The 18,519-nt window shown below is 38.5% G+C and overlaps 1 protein-coding gene and 1 pseudogene across 1 annotated transcript in view; one reads left to right on the top strand and one right to left on the bottom strand.

Moving 5' to 3' along the window:
* Window positions 1-18,519, bottom strand: part of PBK (PDZ binding kinase) — a 36,218-nt gene that overhangs the window by 11,998 nt on the left and 5,701 nt on the right. Inside the window, exons 2-4 of the mRNA XM_006864433.1 lie at window positions 11,611-11,704; window positions 4,782-4,924; window positions 4,099-4,268 (exon numbers count right to left, since the gene is read on the bottom strand). Coding sequence (XP_006864495.1) covers window positions 4,099-4,268; window positions 4,782-4,924; window positions 11,611-11,704 — 407 coding nt within the window. The remainder of the gene's footprint in view (window positions 1-4,098; window positions 4,269-4,781; window positions 4,925-11,610; window positions 11,705-18,519) is intronic.
* LOC102833013 lies at window positions 5,001-7,694 on the top strand (annotated as a pseudogene).

The following is an 18,519-nucleotide window of genomic DNA, read 5'->3' as shown; positions in this document are numbered from 1 at the left end:
ATACAGGGTTATTAATGAGTTGGAACCAATTCGACAGCACTTAACAATAATATTACATATTTTCATGTATGGAATAACTTAAATTATTGTTAGTTTAGCTTATTCATCTAAAATCAGTGATTTTAATAAATGTATTCAAAACATACTTAGAAATATTGCTTTTTCCCAATCTCACAGTTCATAAATCAATTTTATCTGAATTCTTGACAGCAACATTATTATTAACACCACTATTTGATTGACTTTTGAGTCATCCAACAGTTTTCTAGCGCTATCATTACTTATGCCTAAGTTACTCAGAATACCGAATATTTTAAATTGCATGTGTTCTTTCATAGCTTTTTTGGGAATTTTTATCCAAGGGCATAATTTGTTTGCATAAAATAGGAGTTTTCATTCTATTTTGTGGGATGACATTCATGGTGTCCAAACTCAGCATGCCAGAGATCTCTAAGAGACTTATTTACATAAGCACAGGATTGTCATTGCTGTTAGGTGCCATTGAGTGGTTCCAACTCATAGCAATCCTATGCATAATCGAATGAAACACTGTCCGGTCCTGTGTCATCCTCGCAATTATAGTTATGATGCTTGAGTCCATTGCTTCTAACATGATGTCAAGCCATCTCAGTGACCTTCCACATTACCAAGCATAAAAATGTCCTTCTCCAGGGACTGGTCCCTCTTGACAATATGTCTGAAGTATGAAAGACAAAGTCTAGGCTGTATTTGCCTCCAAGGAGCATTCTGGCTGTATCTCTTCCAACACAGACCTGTTTGTTCTTCTGATAGCCCATGGTACTTTCAATATTCTTCAACATCACAACTTAAATGCATCAATTCTTCTACAGGAAATAAGAATCAAATCTTAGTAATTACTCAACTTTCACATGATTATGAAGCTACCAGAGCCTGGATCAGGTGCACCTTAGTTCTCAAACTGACATCTTTGCTTTTCAACACTTTCAAGACATCTTGTGAAGCAAAGGTGCCTCATGCAATACATCGTTTGATTTCTTGACTGATGCTTCCATGAGTGTTGATAGTGAATCCAAGCAAAATGAAGTCTTTGTCAACTTCAATCTTTTTTCCATTTATCATGATGTTACTGATTGGTCCAGTTGTGAGGATTTGTTTTCTTTACATTGAGGTGCAATCTATACTGAAGGCTGTAGTCCTTGATCTTTAGATGCATAGGATTAGATCTCAGGAATAATTACTAAATTTGTGTTAAATTTATTAACCTTTTAAAAAGAAGTCTAAGAAGCAATCTCTAGGTTACTTGATGCTTATATTAGGTCCCCAAAATACAGAGTAGTGCATTGTTACAAAAGGCTACAATAAGACACCACCATCTTTTGGGAGGAAAACTGAAAAATCCCTGTATTGTAGGTATTTAAGATACAGGAAACATCTGTGTTAAAATTAACATATGACTTTAGGATAATGCCTACCTGCCGTTTAACAATATGTCAATTGGCCCTCACTTTGAAAGGATTAAATCAACCTCTACTCACAAGTTCTTCATCACAGTCACCTTCACTTGTTGCACGTACAGTTTTTGAATCATTGAAAAGGCTTTGAGTCTTTTCTTGCATTAAACCAAACCAAGCCCACTGCTACAAAGGTGATTCAGACTCACAGCAACCCTACAGGACAGGGTTGAACTGTTCCTCAGGACTTTCTAGATGGTAAATCTCTACAGTACATAGACAGCCTTCATCTTTCTCCCACAGGCTGGTTGGTGGGTTTTAACCACCAAATTTGCTATTAGCAGCACAAAAGCTTAACCCACGGTATCACCAAGAGATCTTTTTTTTTCCCACTACAATAAGGCTCTACCACTTGTCTGACAGCTTGTCATATTGGTGGTTTGTGTGTTGTTGTGATGTTGGAAGCTATGATAACTGGTATTTCAAATACCAGGAGGGTGACCCATGGTGAACCCAGAGAAGCTAAAGCAAATGGAAGAAATACTGAAGTAAAAGAGTTGAACAGAAAATTTCAAAGGGTAGCCTGAAAAGACAAAGTAAAGTATTATAATAAAATGTGCAGATACCTGTAGTTACAAAACCAAGAGAAGAGCATGCTGCTCAGTATTTCTCAAAGTTAAAGTACTGAAGAAAATATTCAAGTCTTGACTTATAATACAGTCAGAATCAACCCAATGGCACGTAACAACAACGCTGAAAATATTGACTGATGTTGTTGCTGTTGTTAAGTGCCGTCAAGTCAGTTCTGACCCATAGCAACCCTGTATAGGGTTTCCAAGGAGTGACTGGTGAGCTTGAACCACTGAGCTTGCAGTTCAAACGGCTTTGCAGTCTGACACATTAACCCACAGCGCCACACCAGGACTCCACTGAATGATGTAGGGAGCATCAAAACAAGCTGGAAGAAATACAGTCATGTATCAAAAGAGTTGGTCAATGGTCAACCATTTCAGGAGGTATGTATGACCAAGCTGCACTGAAGGCAGTAATGAAAAACCAGGCTTCAGGAATTGACAATTTACAAATTTCTGAAATGTTTGAACAAACAGATGCAATGCTGGAAGCACTCATGAGTCTATGCCAAGAAACCTGGATGACAGTTACCTAGCCAACAGACTGGAGGAGATCCTTATCTGTGTCCATTCCAAAGAAAGGCGACCCAACAGAATGTGGGAATTATCAAACAGTATCATTAATATCAAATTCAAATAAAATTCTGCTGAAGATCATTCAAAAAGAAAGATGTTTACTTAGAATATGCAAGGGCATTCAACTGTGGGATCCTAACAGACTATACATGACACTGCAAAAAATGAGAATTCCAGAACACTTAACTGTGCTCACGTGAAACCTAGACAAAGACTAAGAGGCAGTCATTTAAAAAGAGCAAGGGGACACTGCAGCGTTTAATATCAGGAAGGAATATATCTGAGTTGCATTATTCCATCATACTTACTCAATCTTTAGGTTGAACAAATAATCCAAGAAGCTGAATTATATGACTATATAGCATCAGGATGGGAGGAAGAGTCATTAACAACCTGTGATATGCAGATGATACAACCTTGCTTGCTGAAAGCAAAGAGGGCTTATAGCACTTACCGATGAAGATCAAATACAGCTTTCACCTCAATGTAAAGAAAATGAAAATTCTCATAACTGAACTAATAAACATTAAGATAAATGGAGGAAAGACTGAGGTTGTCAAAGACTTCATTTTGCTCAGATCAACCATCAACACTCATAGAAGCAGCAGTCACTACATCAAATGATGTATTGCATTAGGCAAATCTGCTGCACAAGACCTCTTTAACTCATCAAAGAGCAAAGATGTCAATTTGAGGACTAAGGTGTGCCTGACCCATTTTCAACTGCCTCATATGCATGTTGAAAGTTGAACAATGAATAAACAAGACTGCAGAAGAATTAATGTATTTGAATTATGGTGTTGGCAAAGAATATTGGAAGTATCATAGACTGCCATAAGAACAAATCTGTCTTGGAAGAAGTACAGCCAGAACGTTCCTTAGAAGTGAGGATAGCGAGACTTCACCTCATGTACTTTGGACATATTGTCATGAAGGACCAATCCCTAGAACAGGACATCATACTTGGTAAAGTAGAGGATCAGAGAAAGAGGAAGACCCTCAACGAGATGGATTGACACAGTGGCTACACAATGGGCTCAAACACAGTAATTGTGAGCATGGTGCCGGAGTGGGCAGTTCTGTTCTGTTGTCCCACAGGACCACTATGAATTGGAATTTGCTCAATGGCACCTACTAACAACAAAATAAGGCTAAAGACACAGGGACAGATCTCATCCAGACCCTGGGGACTACCTATATTTAATGTGTTCATATTTGACAAAAATCATCTAACATATAATGGTATATATAGTTAGTTAAGGAGCTCTGGTAGCGTAGTGGTTATGAATCAGGCTGCTAACTTCAAGGTCGGCAGTTCAAAACTACCAGCGGTTCCACGGGAGAAAGATGAGGTGTTCTGCTCCCGTAAAGATTTACAGCCTTAGAAACTCTGTGCAGGTTCACTATGAGTTGAAACCAACTCCACAGTACTTAACAACAACAACATAGTCAGTTACCTTTAAGCCTCTTGCCATGTTCAGAGCAACTTTTAAAATTATGGCTGCTGGAAACGGATTTCGGGTGTCTTCATTTCGTTCTTCTATTAAGTCATTTAGAGACTTTTCACCTCCATATTCCATAGCAAGACACAGACTACCATCACTGGATTCCGTAAAAGCACGATAACCTTAAAGAAAAGGATGACTTTCTTACTAGGAGAGAGAGAACAATAGTGCTTATATTGTTCACAGTACAGTGACAGAAGAGATATATATCAATGAACACTGTCAAATCATGCAACAGCTACTACGTAATTCAGGAAATCAAATTTAAAATACCTTCCGAGACTTGCCAATAGTACTACAAACTAAAAAGCTTTTTAATACAGTCCTAAATGCAGTACCTTTACCAGCTCTCTTGTAGGAAATTCAAAATGAAAATCAGAAATTGGTTGAAGATCATTTTATATTCCTAAATTTTTCACAGTGCTAACACCACGACCATGTCACTTTACATCAAATTCAAACATATAATTATACATTAAAAATCAAACATTCTCATTAATTTGAATCTTACAAATCAACCTTTTCTACCTTACCTTCACCTTCTTTATTTTTAACAGTGAAATAAATGGAGAGACTATATAAGTTGTTTCTGGAGAAACAAAATTAATATTATGCCAGATAAAATTTCAACTTACCTACAATGTTTGGATGATGAAGGTTTTTCAAAATATTAGCTTCATCAGTCAGTCTCTTTTGATACATACTTTGATAATGATCATTACATTTAGAATTAATCTTTTTCACAGCCCAAGGAGAACGAGACAAACCTCTTGGAGACCTTTTAAAAAAAAAATCAGAAAGTATAAAGGAAAGGGAGGTGTAGCACACTGACAAGTGATTGGACACTCTACAGAATGACTGAGATCTTGGAACTCCAGGTGGTAGCTCAGGTATTGGAGACTTGGGGTGAGTACAACAGTAGAGGAGAGAAAAAGTTGGGGGCAGCACAGATACTTGGAAAACCTATCCACCAACATTTGGAGTGCTCACTTATCACAGCCATTTTGGGATAGAGCTGGGTAACACCCCAGACAGGAAACACAGAATCTACAGACGCTGTAACCAGATTTTTTAAAGTGGGCAAATTGGCTGTGGGAGTTTGCAGGCCCTGCAATTGGGAGGGAGTGAAGGGACAGATGGCACTGCACACAAGTGCTATTGAAACTCACTGAAGCCCAAGATGGATGCATACCAGGAAAGGAGGACCAGCATGGTACAGCAGGGTGAGGGAAAATCTTGACATGGAGCCAACACTGTGGGCAAGCCTATGTAGGGGTACCCATGAGGGAAAGATACCACAGCAAAGTCGAACTCCAACACTTACATTAGTGTCTGTGAAAAGCTAACTGGCCCCCCTCCCCATGCATGTATATAAAATTCCAGAGACCAAGTATCTAGAACTCCTGAAACAGGGCTGGAAAATTTTAAGGATAAGAGTGCCCTCTGGTGGTTCTCAGGAGAAGACACCGAGCCCAGGGCCACTGGATGGATTCTGACTCAGAGGGAATGTGGAGCTGAGCTTAGCAGCTCCATGTGGTTCACAAGGATGTCAGTCTTTGCAGAGGATGCTGTTGCATCTTTGTTCTCCAGAGCAGCTGGTGAATGCAGGCCCAGACTTTGGTTGCTAGCTGCATCACAAGGGCATTCAATCAAAAATTTTTACCAAAGACGTTTTATAGCAAGGAAGGGAGTGATTAACTTTCCAGTCTAGGAGCGGAGGTCCCTAGGACCATCAACGGAGAAGAGTGAGAGCTGGACCCTACCCAGAGAAGCAGTGATGCCTGAGATGGAGGCAGAGACGATGACGTGGTGAGATGGAGCAGCTGGGGACTTTAGATCCAGAGAGGGAGAGGGACTGTGTGCTGAACACGGGGGAGGAGTATAGGGAGCAGGCTTGCAGGGTATGCCCTTTGTTTGGTTGATGATGCATGGAGGGGACTGGAATCATTGCAATGAGATGATATACGATAGAATGAATATAAAACTAATGTTCTCCCATGTAAACTATCATATAATTCACAATAGACCATTTTTAAAAAATTTTTTACCAAAAAACACTCAACATAGAATAACACAGTTAAAAAAAAAAAAAGGTAAGAAAATGGCCAAAGTTCAACAGAAATAGTAAAATACACAAAATCAGAAAACATGAAGAAAAATATGTCTTCTGAAGGCCAAAATAATGCAAAGAATTATTTTTAGACCATGGTGCTAAATATGTTCAAAAAAGCAGAAAGAACAAATGAGTGAAGATCAGGACACAAATGGAGGAACAAAATGAAGACTCAGCATACAAATTGAAAACATAAAAAGAAAACCAGACTTCTACACAGTCACACTGAACTAACGCCTGGGCCTGGACTCAGGCTCCAGTCTCCTCAGCCGCACCCTCCGCTTCCTGCTGCCTGCGGACCATTTACCCCCACAAAGTGAGCAAGCCGCAGGCCTCCGGGAAACTGTTAAGCAGGACCCAAGCGTCCTGCACACTGAGAAAATGCGCTTCCTGAGGGAGTGGGTGGAGAGGATGGGTGGTAAAATACCACCTGCTACTCAAGAAAGCAAAATCAGAAGAGAATAACAAGGAAGAAAAAAAAAAAGATAATAAGAAGCCAGAAGAAAGCATAAAGACAGACGAATCATCCAGTGAACAAAATGACCTAGAAATTAATAATGAAGGTATGACTGAACCCAACAGAGATACCCCTCAAGAAATGTGAGCTGAAACTGTAGAGATAACTGAAGAGATGATGGAGCAGGCAAATGATAAGAAAGTGGCTGCCAGTGATGCTCTCAGTGATGGTGAACAACAATAAGCTGTTGACTTGTTCACAGATACCATCCAACTGAATCCTTGCTTGGCCATTTTGTATGCCAAGAGAGATAGTGTCTTCATCAAATCTCAGAAGCCAAATATAAAACCGGAGGGAGGTTGGCAGAGGGAAGACAGGGGTGGCAGAAGACACAGGGGAGGAATGGAGTGGTTGGTGTACATAGATGTATATGCTGTTAACTGTTTGGTGCAGGGAGGGGATTACAAACATATAATGAAGCAAAGTATATGATTTGTTGAATGTGAAACTGATAATCTGCTCTGTAAACCTTCACTCAATTTACAATAAATAGTTAAAAAAAAAAAACATTACAAGAGCCAAATGCTGCCATCCAAGACTGTAACCGAGCTATTGAAATCACTCCTGATTCAGCTGAGCCCTACCAGTGGTGAAGTAAACTACACAGACTTCTGGGCCATTGGGAAGAAGCAGAACATGACCTTGGCTCTTGCTTGTAAACTGGACTATGATGAAGATGCTAGTGCAATGCAGAAAGAAGTTCACCAGAGGACCCAGAAAATTGTCAAACATGGAGGAAAGCCTAAGTGAAAATATGAAGAGCAAGAGATCAAAGAAAGAATAGAGAGGGCTAAGAAGGCTCCAGAAGAAACCAGAAGACAATCAGGAGCGCGGCATGGCTCTTTTCCATGTGGCTTTCCCTGGGGAATGCTTGGTCACTTTCCTGGGGGCAATCCAGTGGTTCTTGCAGCCATATAGGATCCAGAAGTTATGGTGGCCTTCCAGGATGTGGCTCAGAACCCAGCAAATATGTCCAAATATCAGAGTAATCCTAAGATCATGAATCTCATCAATAAATTGTCAGCCAAATTTGGAAGTCAAGCCTAATGCTGACAAAGTCCTTGCTGAAGGAAAAGCAACCCAGAGCACTCTGTGGATGTCGCAATAATACAAACCAGTATACCTCTGACCTTCTCATCAAGAAAGCTGGGGTGCTCTGAGACCACCCTTCCCTGTGGCCCCCAATGCAGCTGAGCCATTTTACACTCATTTGCCACCAGGATATTCATTCAGATATTTTCCCATGAAAAAATACACACTTAAAACACTTTTTAAGCCTTAAAACAGATTCAAAGGGTGTGCTGGTTCCTAAAAAAGAAAATGACTGGAATTGAAGAATAAAACAATTAAATTGGAACAGCAAGAGAAGCACTCAACAATAGAAGATAGAATTAATGAACTAGAAGGTAAAATAATGGAGTATTATCAGTTTCAAGAGAAATGAGAAAAGAGGCAAGAAAAGCAAAACCCCAAAGGAGATAAAGCATTAGATTTACTGGAATTCCAGAGCATCATGACAAAGGTATTTCCAATAAACAGAATTTCCCATCTAAATAGTGAACCAAGCCTGCAAATACAGGAAACTACACAAACCTCAATGAAGAGACATAAAAACATCAACTCCATGCCATATCCTAAGAAAATTCTTGAAAATAAGGAAAGAATTCTGAAAGCAGCAAGAATAAAATACAATATAATGTACCAAGGAGCTTTCATAAGAAACAGTGTAGATTTCTCCTAAGAAACTCTAGAAGCCAATGGAGTGACAAACATAAAATAGTGAAAGAAAACAACTGCCAAACTATATTCTTGAAGGAACTCTGTGGGATATGGACTAATCCTAACTAGAAGTTCCACTAGATGGGGCTTTCTGCTCTTGAAAGATTTGCGACCTTGCAAATCCTAGACTGGGTCACAATGAGTTAAAATCCATCCAGTGGTGGTGAGTGAGTGAGTGAGTGAGTGAGTGAGTGAGTGAGTGAGTGAGTGAGAAAATTATTTACTCAGCAAAGTTGCCTTTCAAAAACAAGAGGGGTAAATCAAGACATTTCCAAACAAATAGTAGCTCTGGGGAGTTGGCATTATCAGACCAGTTCTGCAAGTATTAGTCAAGGGGTACACCAAATGGGAAGGAAAGAACATGAAATAAATACTTGTTCATACAATAGGTGAAAAAAAAAAAAAAAAAAGTCAAAAAAACAGGTAGGAAATTATAAGGATCAAGTATATGATGTTCTCAGGAAATAAATGCAATAATTAAATCCTGCAAACAGTACAACATCAAGTTTGTAAGAAATACAAGTAAACTTATACAATATACAATGTATATTGATATGAGAAATGAGAACAAGAGAAATGAGAGAGAAAGAAGCATGTCAGGAATAGATTTATTATATTAAGGGTGTATTATGTTCACTGTATGTAAAAGTTATTGCAATAATAAGTTGTGTTATGTAACATACAAGTGGTGATGTTATCACAGTAAACTAAAAGTCGGAATCGACTCATAGCAACCCTGTATAGGGTTTCCAAGGAGCAGCTGGTGCGTTTGAACTAGCAACCTTGTGGTTCACAGGTCAGTGCTTATTGTACAGAGCTACCATGTTCCCATTTATATGCATATGTGTATATACAGATATACATACTTACACAGAGTAATGCATCAAAATACAGGAAGCAAATACTAATATGAAAGGAGAAATAGACACCTCCACAGTTATAGTAGGCGGACATATCACTTTCAATTATACTCAGAACATATAAGAAGAAAGCTACTTATACTGATTTTGAGAATCTGACTAAAACCATAAGACAATCAGACCTAACAGAACACTGCAGCCAACATCGGAACAAGGCAATTCTTTCCCAGCACACATGGATCATTTCCTAAGATGGACAATATGCTAGGACACAAAACAAATCTCAAAAATTTTTAAAAGACTGAAATCACACACAGGAAAAATGCAGTAGTTGTGGAGTAAATAGAGGTAAATACTGTTAACTATTGGTGCATGGAGGGGACTGCAAGTGTATAATGATTTGCTAAATGTGAAACTGATAATCTGCTTTGTAAACCTTTACTCGATTCACAATACAAAGTTGAAAAATAAATAAAAGATTGAAATCGTACAAAGAATCTTCTTTGACCATAATGTTATGAAACAATAGTTGTTGCCAAATAAAATGGGAGAAAAACAGGGAGTGAAACTCAAATTCTAATTTTAAAAAAAGACAGACAAATGGTAGCAGTGGAGAACAGATGATTCCCTGAGATAACTTCCCCAAAATAATTTTTAAATATAGAACAAAGCTATCCCTATATCACCTTAAAGTGAAACAGCAGAATGGCACACAAAATAAAAGACATGACCTGTACAGATAAGTGTATATGAGACCAAAAAGTCAACAATTACTCAAAAGCAAAGATGAGACGATAAGGAGGTAGAGAAACTATAGTACTGGAAAGGCAACAAACTGATTACAAAGAAAATGTTGGCACATTGTGATAAATGTAACTAAACACTCTGTCTGAAAACTGCCAAATGGGAACCTAACTTGCTATGTAAACTCACACCAAAACTCAATGGCGGTGTTGTTGCTAAGTAGCATCAAGCTGGTTCTGACTCAAAGTGACAATGTGTAGGGTTTCCAAAGAGCAGCTGGAGGGCTTGGACTGGCGGCCTCGTTGTTAGCAGTCCAGTGCTTATTCTAAAGTACACAGCAGGATTCTAAAAACTCAATAAGGAAAAAAAAAGCAAGGCAAAAAGTATATGTTGTCTTTAAGTGCCATTGAATCGGTTCCGACTCACAGAGACCCTGTATAGCAGGGTTTCTGAGACTTGAAATCTTTGCAGGAGTAGAAAGTCTTATCTTTCTCCCTAGAAAAAAGTATACAGAAAAGAATAAAAAATAGAAAAGTATAAAAAACAAAATATATTTTTGAATGATTAAAAAGAATGTCTGCATTTTGAAAAAGACAATAATAATTTGTTTTTTAAAAGTATTTATAGACTATCACCACCTCTGCTATGTTTTCTTTTCAGCTGGAAGATATACTGGAATATTTTGATATACTGAAAGAAGTCAGCTATTTATACACTGAGAAGGAATAGTTAGAATTAGGAGAAGAAGGATGGAATTTTAAATTTAAGAATCACTATGCTATTTTCTAATTTTTCCAACTAAGCATGAATTATCAGATACTTAACTAATATGTATCAGAAATTAACTATGGAATGCTAAAGTAATAAACAGTAATCTCAAGGAAATTTAAGGAAGATATAAACAAACATACAAAAAATTTGATCCATATACAATTATCTAAAAAATTTAAATAGAACTCTTCATCAACAAATATTGTACCTCTACATTGACCGGTTCATTTAATACCATTTTTCACCACATAATCAAAGACATACATTTAAGCTTAAGATCATAATACATATACAAATAAGAAAAATGTAAGTTGTTTATTTTCTGGGGAGATTCAGCCATTTTAAGGAGAAGAGGACACTAGCTAATGTTCTGGAAAAGTTAATAAAGGTTCTGGGATATAGTAGTCAGGTAGGATAAAATCAGATTCAAATATCCATATATGAATTTATATATTCTTTTTGTTACCAAGTACAGTGGAACTATATTTACCGTGGAGTCAGTTCTGACTCATAGTGACCTTGCACAGGGTTTCCGAGGCTGTAAATCTTTACAGAAGCAGAAAGCCTCATCTTTCTCCTGCGGAACGGCAGGTAGTTTTGAACTGCCAGCCTTGAGGTTAGCAGTCCAATTCGTAACCACTACGCTACTCCATATAAAACCATTAATCTGAAATACTCACCTTTTCATAAGGTAAACATTTACTCCAGTACCAAAGCCAAGCTTCTGCATAAATGGAGAGGCAGGAATATTTACACATGGAGTTGAACATGGTACTAAATGCCAGAAAGAGAAATACAATTAGTATTTGAAAAGACCACTACAAATGCATCATAACATTCTCAGTATACAACAGTTTAATGTGTTAATTGGTGCAATCTCTTTGGAGAGTAATTTGAAAGAGTCTACCATAATTTCAAGGTGTGCTGGTGGTGCTGTAGGTTAGCCATGGGGCTGCTAACTAGAAGGTCAGAAGTTCAAACCCACTAGCTGCTCATAGTAGAAAGATGAGGCTGTCTGCTCCTGTAAAGATTTAGTCTCAAAACCCATATATAGGTCTAAAAACCATATATAGTCTCAAAAACCATATATAGCGACCCTGTATAGGGTTTCTAAGGAGCAGCTGGTGAGTTTGAACCTTGCTGCTAGAATGGATTTTGTAGTCCGGCGCATTAACCCACAGCACCACACCAGGACTACTATTTAACCAATTCTACTTTTAGAGCTCTATACTAAGTAAAACTGAAGTTGTTGCTGTTGTTGTTGTTGTTGTTAAGTGCCGTCAAGTCGGTTCCGACCCATGGGGGCCAGAAAACGGCCTGTTTTTGTATAACTCATGAGCTAAGAATTATTTTGACATTTTTAAAGGTTTTAAAAAGAACAAAACAAAGCATGCTAAAAACAATATGCAAAAAAGATCCGATGTGGCCTGCAAAACCTAAAATATTTACTCTGCCCCTTACAAAAAGTTTATCACCACTTACACTAAAACACACACACATACACATATATTTATATATTGGGGTGACATCTCAGAGGCATTAGCTACCTTACAAACAAGAACATGGCATCAGAGGAAAGCTCATTAACAACATGTAGGTGATAAAATCTTGCTTCCTGCAAGTGAAGAGGACTTGACACACTTAATGATGAAGATTAAATAATACAGCCTTCAGTATGGATTAAATCTCAGCATCAGGGAAACCAAACTCCTCACAACAGGAAAACCAAACCCCTCACAAAAGGACCAATAAGCAACAACAGGACAATGGAGAAAATTTTGCAGTTATCAATGATTTCATTTTAGTTGGATCCACAATCAACTCATAGAAGTAGCAGTAAAGAAATCAAATGACATTGCATTGAGCAAATCTGCTGCAAAAGATGTAACTTTGAGGAGTAAGGTGTGCCTAACCCAAGCGATGGTATTTTCAGTCACCTCAGAGGCATGCAAAAGGTGAAAGAGAGCTGGACAGTGAATAAGGTTGAACAAAGAAGTATTAGTGTATTTGAATTATGGTGTTGGTGAGGAATATTAAATACACCAGGGACTGTCAGAAGAACAAGCAAAATTTTCTTGGAAAAGGTGTAGCTAAAACCTCCTCAGAAGTCACGATAGTGAGACTTGCTCTCACATACTTGGGACATATTATCAGAAGGGACCAGTCCCTGGAGGACATCATGCTGGTAAAATAGAGAGAAAAAGACAAAGATTCTCAACAAGACAGACTGTCACAGTAACTGCAATAATGAACTCAAACATAATAAATAACAATTCTAGGGCTAAAGCAGGACCAGACAGTGTTTTGTTCTGTTGTATATAAGGTTGCTAAGAGACCTGACTTGATGGCACCTAACAACAAAAAACAACAACAACATTTCAGAGCATTATACAGCCATTAAAAAAACATGGGAGAGGGTTCCTGCTTCTGCTCATGAAAAAGTTTTGCTTCTGGAATTGCTATCCCATTGTAAACTAGAAAACTTGATAAACTATAACAGCTGTCAGACAACTGATAAGAGAGCAGGCCTGTGATCCATGTGTGAAGGGAAACAATTGAGGTGAGTCGTTTCCTTGCCCTAATTTACTGCTCTAAGGATCCCAGGATGCCCCACCTACAGAGGCAACAGAGCCTGGCAGTCTTGTCAGATGGAGGAGATTGAGAAGAGAGGTGGTTAAAATCTTTGGGGCAAAAAATTAAAGAGGAAGGAGCTACAAAGAGAAATAAAAAAGCTCCAGAGACCTGAAAAGAGTTCCCCTTTGAGTGTTTATTTAAATAATTATCTGAATATACAACAGTGAAGTTCCCCAAAGCTAGAGAAGACATCAAAGGAAAACAGGAGGTTAAACAATTACCAAAGGTCACTCAGGCCTTGGAATAGTACACATTATCACCAGACAAAGTGCTGTAACCTTTGAAACACAGGGTACTGGGTAAAGTACTCTAAAGGGTCACAGATTAGTAACAGAGCCCCAAAACTTATCTGAACCAACTATTTGTTGCTGTTGTTAGATGTCCTTGAGTCAGTTCTGACTCATAGTGACCCTGTATAGGATTTCCAAGGAGCAGCCAGTAAATTTGAACTGCCAAGCTTGCAGTTAAAATCAACCTTGTGATCCTTATCAAAGCTTAAAGGCAAACCTCAAAAGGATCCAAAGTAACTGTTTATAACAAAATCAAACACTCTTTAAAATATTTAAGGTAACATAATCCAGCACTCAATAATATAAAATGTCTAACATCCAACCAAAAATTCTCAGGCATGAAAATAAGCAAGAAAATATGGCTCATAAGCAAAAAGAAAACAAACCAATTAAGTAACATAAAATAGTAGTGATGGTGGAATTAGCAATTAAAGACCTTTATTTTTCTATTACAGATCTTTAAAAAGCTAATATAAACATTAAAAATATGCTTAATAATGTAGAATATATGAACATAATAAAAAAAGACAAAGTTACATAAAATTAAATTTCAAAAATGAAAAAATAATGGATGGAAGAATGGCATTTTTAGATCAGCAAAAGATAAATTTTCCACATTTGATGCTGTTCTGTTTTAGCACATTTGATATTCTTTCTATAGTAAAATGATATAAATTAATCCATTTAAAAGGTGGTTAAGGATTTGTTTGACTCATGTAATAGTAATTTTCAAAATTGTACACTGCTCAAGGTTTTATTTGTGGTTTTTTTTGTATTAATGTTTCATATCTGAGAACATAATACTGTTTTAAAAGATATTCGGTGTACCAATACTCTTTCTGAATTGAAAACATTTTTTTTTGTTAAAATTTGGGCCACCCTGTATATATGCATTTCATTTTATTAAGAGGAGGAAAAGGATACTGTGCTGTAGACGTGAATATTAATAGTTTCAGTTCATTTGGCAAGGTTATAATGCTTAAAGTATGTTTAATTGGCATTTCTGTTGAGAAGCTTTTAAGTGAAGTACTATATTCATGCATTAAGATGACAGAGCCAATAATGTTTCTTTTAGTTTGAGGAAACGGACAGAGCGTAGTAGAGTATGTTATCCCTGAATATCTTGTTAATCCTCTCAATTTTTGAAACTGAAGAGTAGAATGACATTCAGTGCTAAAGGGGCGCCATACCATAGGCTCCCCTACCTGAGAAACTATGTGCTGGCCCTTTCTGATTTGCTAACCTTCAGGTTAAAAGGACTCTTGATCCAAACTCCTTCCTTTGAATTTACCATTCATCACTTCTGACCTGGAGACTTGGTGCTGATCTAGACCTGAAAAGAGAACAGACTAGCCGGAATGGGAGGGCCCTTACCAGGCATGGTTGACAATGAGACAGCTGTTCAGACAGTAGAAAAGGAGTGGGCTCATTGTATTCAAGTAAAGGGACCGGTGAAGGTAAAGAGGGATGCTCCCTAAGGGAAAAGTAGTTACTGGTGGGAAGCAGATCCCTTGCCCAGGGAGCTCCTCAAAGTGACCTTGACAAGAGTCTGAGGCTGCCTTGCCTTACTGCTGCCAGATTGTTACGGTTTTCCCTGGTCCCTCTCGCTCTGGGTGGGGTGGGGTGGGGTGGGAGGTGTCTAAAGAATTAGACCTGGTAGAATTGGGGGCAAAGATTAAGTCAAAGAGAGAGTACATTTCAAAGACAAGCAGGTCTGTCTCCCAAGTGGAGAAGACCCTTTGGAATTGGGGTGCACTGGGGCTTATATAAAGGTATAGGGTCTTGTCCTCTTAAAGAGTGGGCTAATACTTATTGATTAGGAGGAGTGGTATGTTGAGTATTTATCAATTTTTAGTAAAGGGGCGCAGGCTTATTGGAAATGGAGTATTTTCTTCATGGGTTGTGTGCCTGTGGCCAACTGTTTCTATTAGGGTTTCCGGTCTTGATAGCTTTTTCTTTTGTCTCCAGGCTGTTCTTTTCAGTGTTACTATTCTTGTTGGACTAAAGATGTCCTTCCCCCTTCCTTAATCCCTGTTTAGTAGGATTGGATTCAGGTAAAGGGGTAGATATGAAACCAGAGTAGGAGAGGCCTAGGGTCCAGGGGTTCTAACCTGTCCCTGACAAGATGGGATGGGTTTGGAAGCTAATATGGCTAAAATGTATCATTACCGTGGGAGAGGTGCAAAAGACTTTTGCCTAGGACCAGCCAAAAATGTTGATAGTAGATGTAACTATGGCATCTTTTCCTCAAACCATCAAATCAGGTGTTTGACAAGTTTTATCCTGTGGGAAATTGGAGGATCCAGGGCTTATCTCTATTATAGCGAGCCAAGAGTAGCAACCCAGTTCTATGGATAGGTGCCCACATCCCTAGATGGGACCCTGTGAGTCAATTTGTTTTCCAAATCATTACTTCCCAGAATTCAACGCCAAACCCAGACCTTTTTCCTGTTATTCCCCCCTATGGAAATGTTTAAGAATGACCCTGAAAATGTAGAAGTAATTGAGGTATAAGACCTAAGACAAACATTAGAAGTGGAAACAGAATCTAGGTTTGTGAATGCTTGGGTAGAATGGATTAAATACTCAGTGCAAGCTCTCAATAAAAGTGACTGCCATGTTTGCACAGATGATAAACCATAGGCACAGATAATTCCTTCTTCCCTTAGTCCAGTTTCGGACATGTACTGCAGGTTGGCTCTATACAGAGACAAGGACACTGGGGGTAATGAAACTTGTAAGGGCTTGACAAAGACAATCCCTTCATTCTCCATAGGGATGATGAGCCATTCTTCTTGTCTTTAAAGGCAGGGAGCAGAGTTCACAGTGCCTGTAGGAGAATTGACAACTTACACCCACATCCAAAATGTCACTGGTGAACCTAGCAGTGTCCTATTTGGCCCTCAGAGTATTATGGAAAAGGGAATGTCTGAGATTTGCTGCCATTCGATTGGACTGGGACATGTTCATTGGTCCAGCTGGCAATCCCTTCACCCTAGCGTTCTGCAAGAAACCTGAGAAACCTGAGAAATCTCGAGCCCAGAGATCTCTCCCTGGATCTCTTGATCCATAGGTTCATAAATGGCACCAGAGATGCCCTACAAGGGGTAGTTAGCCAATTATTCCACTAGCCTGATGGCTTGGGAATACAGAAGGGCACTAAACATGAGGTAAGCCAAAAAGGGAGGTGTATGTGTAATATTGGGAGCTAAGTGTAGCATCCTAGCAATACAGCTCCTGATGGAACTATCACAAAGGTCCTGCCAGAATTAAGCATCATAGCTAATGAATGGGCTGAAAATGCCGGAATTAACCGACTGGTTAGAGGGGTGGTTTAGAAAGTGGAAAAATATAGCTGCCTCAATCTTCACTTTTCTCATATTAGTAGTTGGAATTTAAACAGATGTTCTATCATGCCCTGAGTTTGAAGACTAGCACAGATTTGGAGGAAATCAGCATTTGGCACCGTGAGTTGGAATCATTGCAATGGCTCCAGAACTAAAAAAAAAAGTTGTAAGATTTTGTGGGAGAAAGAACAAAGGGGAATGGGATAAAATGTTTCAGCTGAAAGGAGAGCAGCTAGAGTCTAAGGCAAGGGTTAACTGGAATCCACCTGGTCAGAGGCCCAAGGCCATATGCATGTGAACGTAAGTGTTTTAAAAGGTTAATGTGTTTGATATTGGCTTCTCCTGCTTATTATTGTAAAATAAAATACTGTAAAATGTATAAAAGAAATATTGGGAATTATGATTATGGAAAGTTTGTAAGCTGGCTGTTGGCCTACACTTATTGGCTTCATTAGAACTTTGAGGTGGTATCTTGAGCCAGAACCTGAGTTAATACATTTGCATTTGAAAAGATATGCACACCCACCCAGAACTGTTGAAGATCTGTGAGTTAAAAAAAAGACAGTTTGGCATTTTGAGTTTCAGAGGCTTCTAAGCCAGGAAATTATCCTTTCCTAGGACCAAAAGTTGAAGGGAACCAGCCAGCAATATGCTTGCTGATGCACCATTGACCTTGAGATGAAATTAGAGGGAAAGTTGATTGTCTTGAAGTTCAGGGAGGTATATGTAAACTCCCAAGCTTGTAGCTGGTACTCATTTGACCTGGTTTGGATGGCTAGGGTTGTTGAGCTGACTAGAACCTGACTAGATGAATATGAAGATGATTAATACTCTGAGCAAGCATCAGCTGCTACAATTTGATGGACTGGACTTTTGCTTATGGATGCAGTTCCTAAAATTTCCAATCAGAATGAAAGTCGCTTCAAACTGAGGAACATGCATGTCTTCTCAGTGTACTGGATTGCCAGTATGGGCAATTGAGACATTATATCCATTGAAAATTGGAACATGGAATGTACGAAGCATGAATCTGGGAAAATTGAAAGTTGTCAAAAATGAAATGGAACACATAAATATTGATAGCATAGGCATCAGTGAGCTGAAATGGACTGGTATTGGCCATTTTGAATCTGATGACCACGTGGTTTGCTATGCCAGAAATGACAAAATGAAGAGGAATGGTGTTGCACTCATAGTCAAAAAGAACATATCCAGATCAGTCATAAGGTACAACGCTGTCTGTGATAGGATAATATCCATGTGCCTACAGGGAAGCCCAGTTAATACCACTATTATTCAAATTTAGGCACCAATCTCT

The sequence above is a fragment of the Chrysochloris asiatica genome, unplaced genomic scaffold (assembly GCF_000296735.1).
Source record: "Chrysochloris asiatica unplaced genomic scaffold, ChrAsi1.0 scaffold00064, whole genome shotgun sequence".
Taxonomy (NCBI): domain Eukaryota; kingdom Metazoa; phylum Chordata; class Mammalia; order Afrosoricida; family Chrysochloridae; genus Chrysochloris; species Chrysochloris asiatica.
Note: the sequence above shows the minus strand (reverse complement) of the source record. Positions and strands in the feature narration are given on the sequence as shown.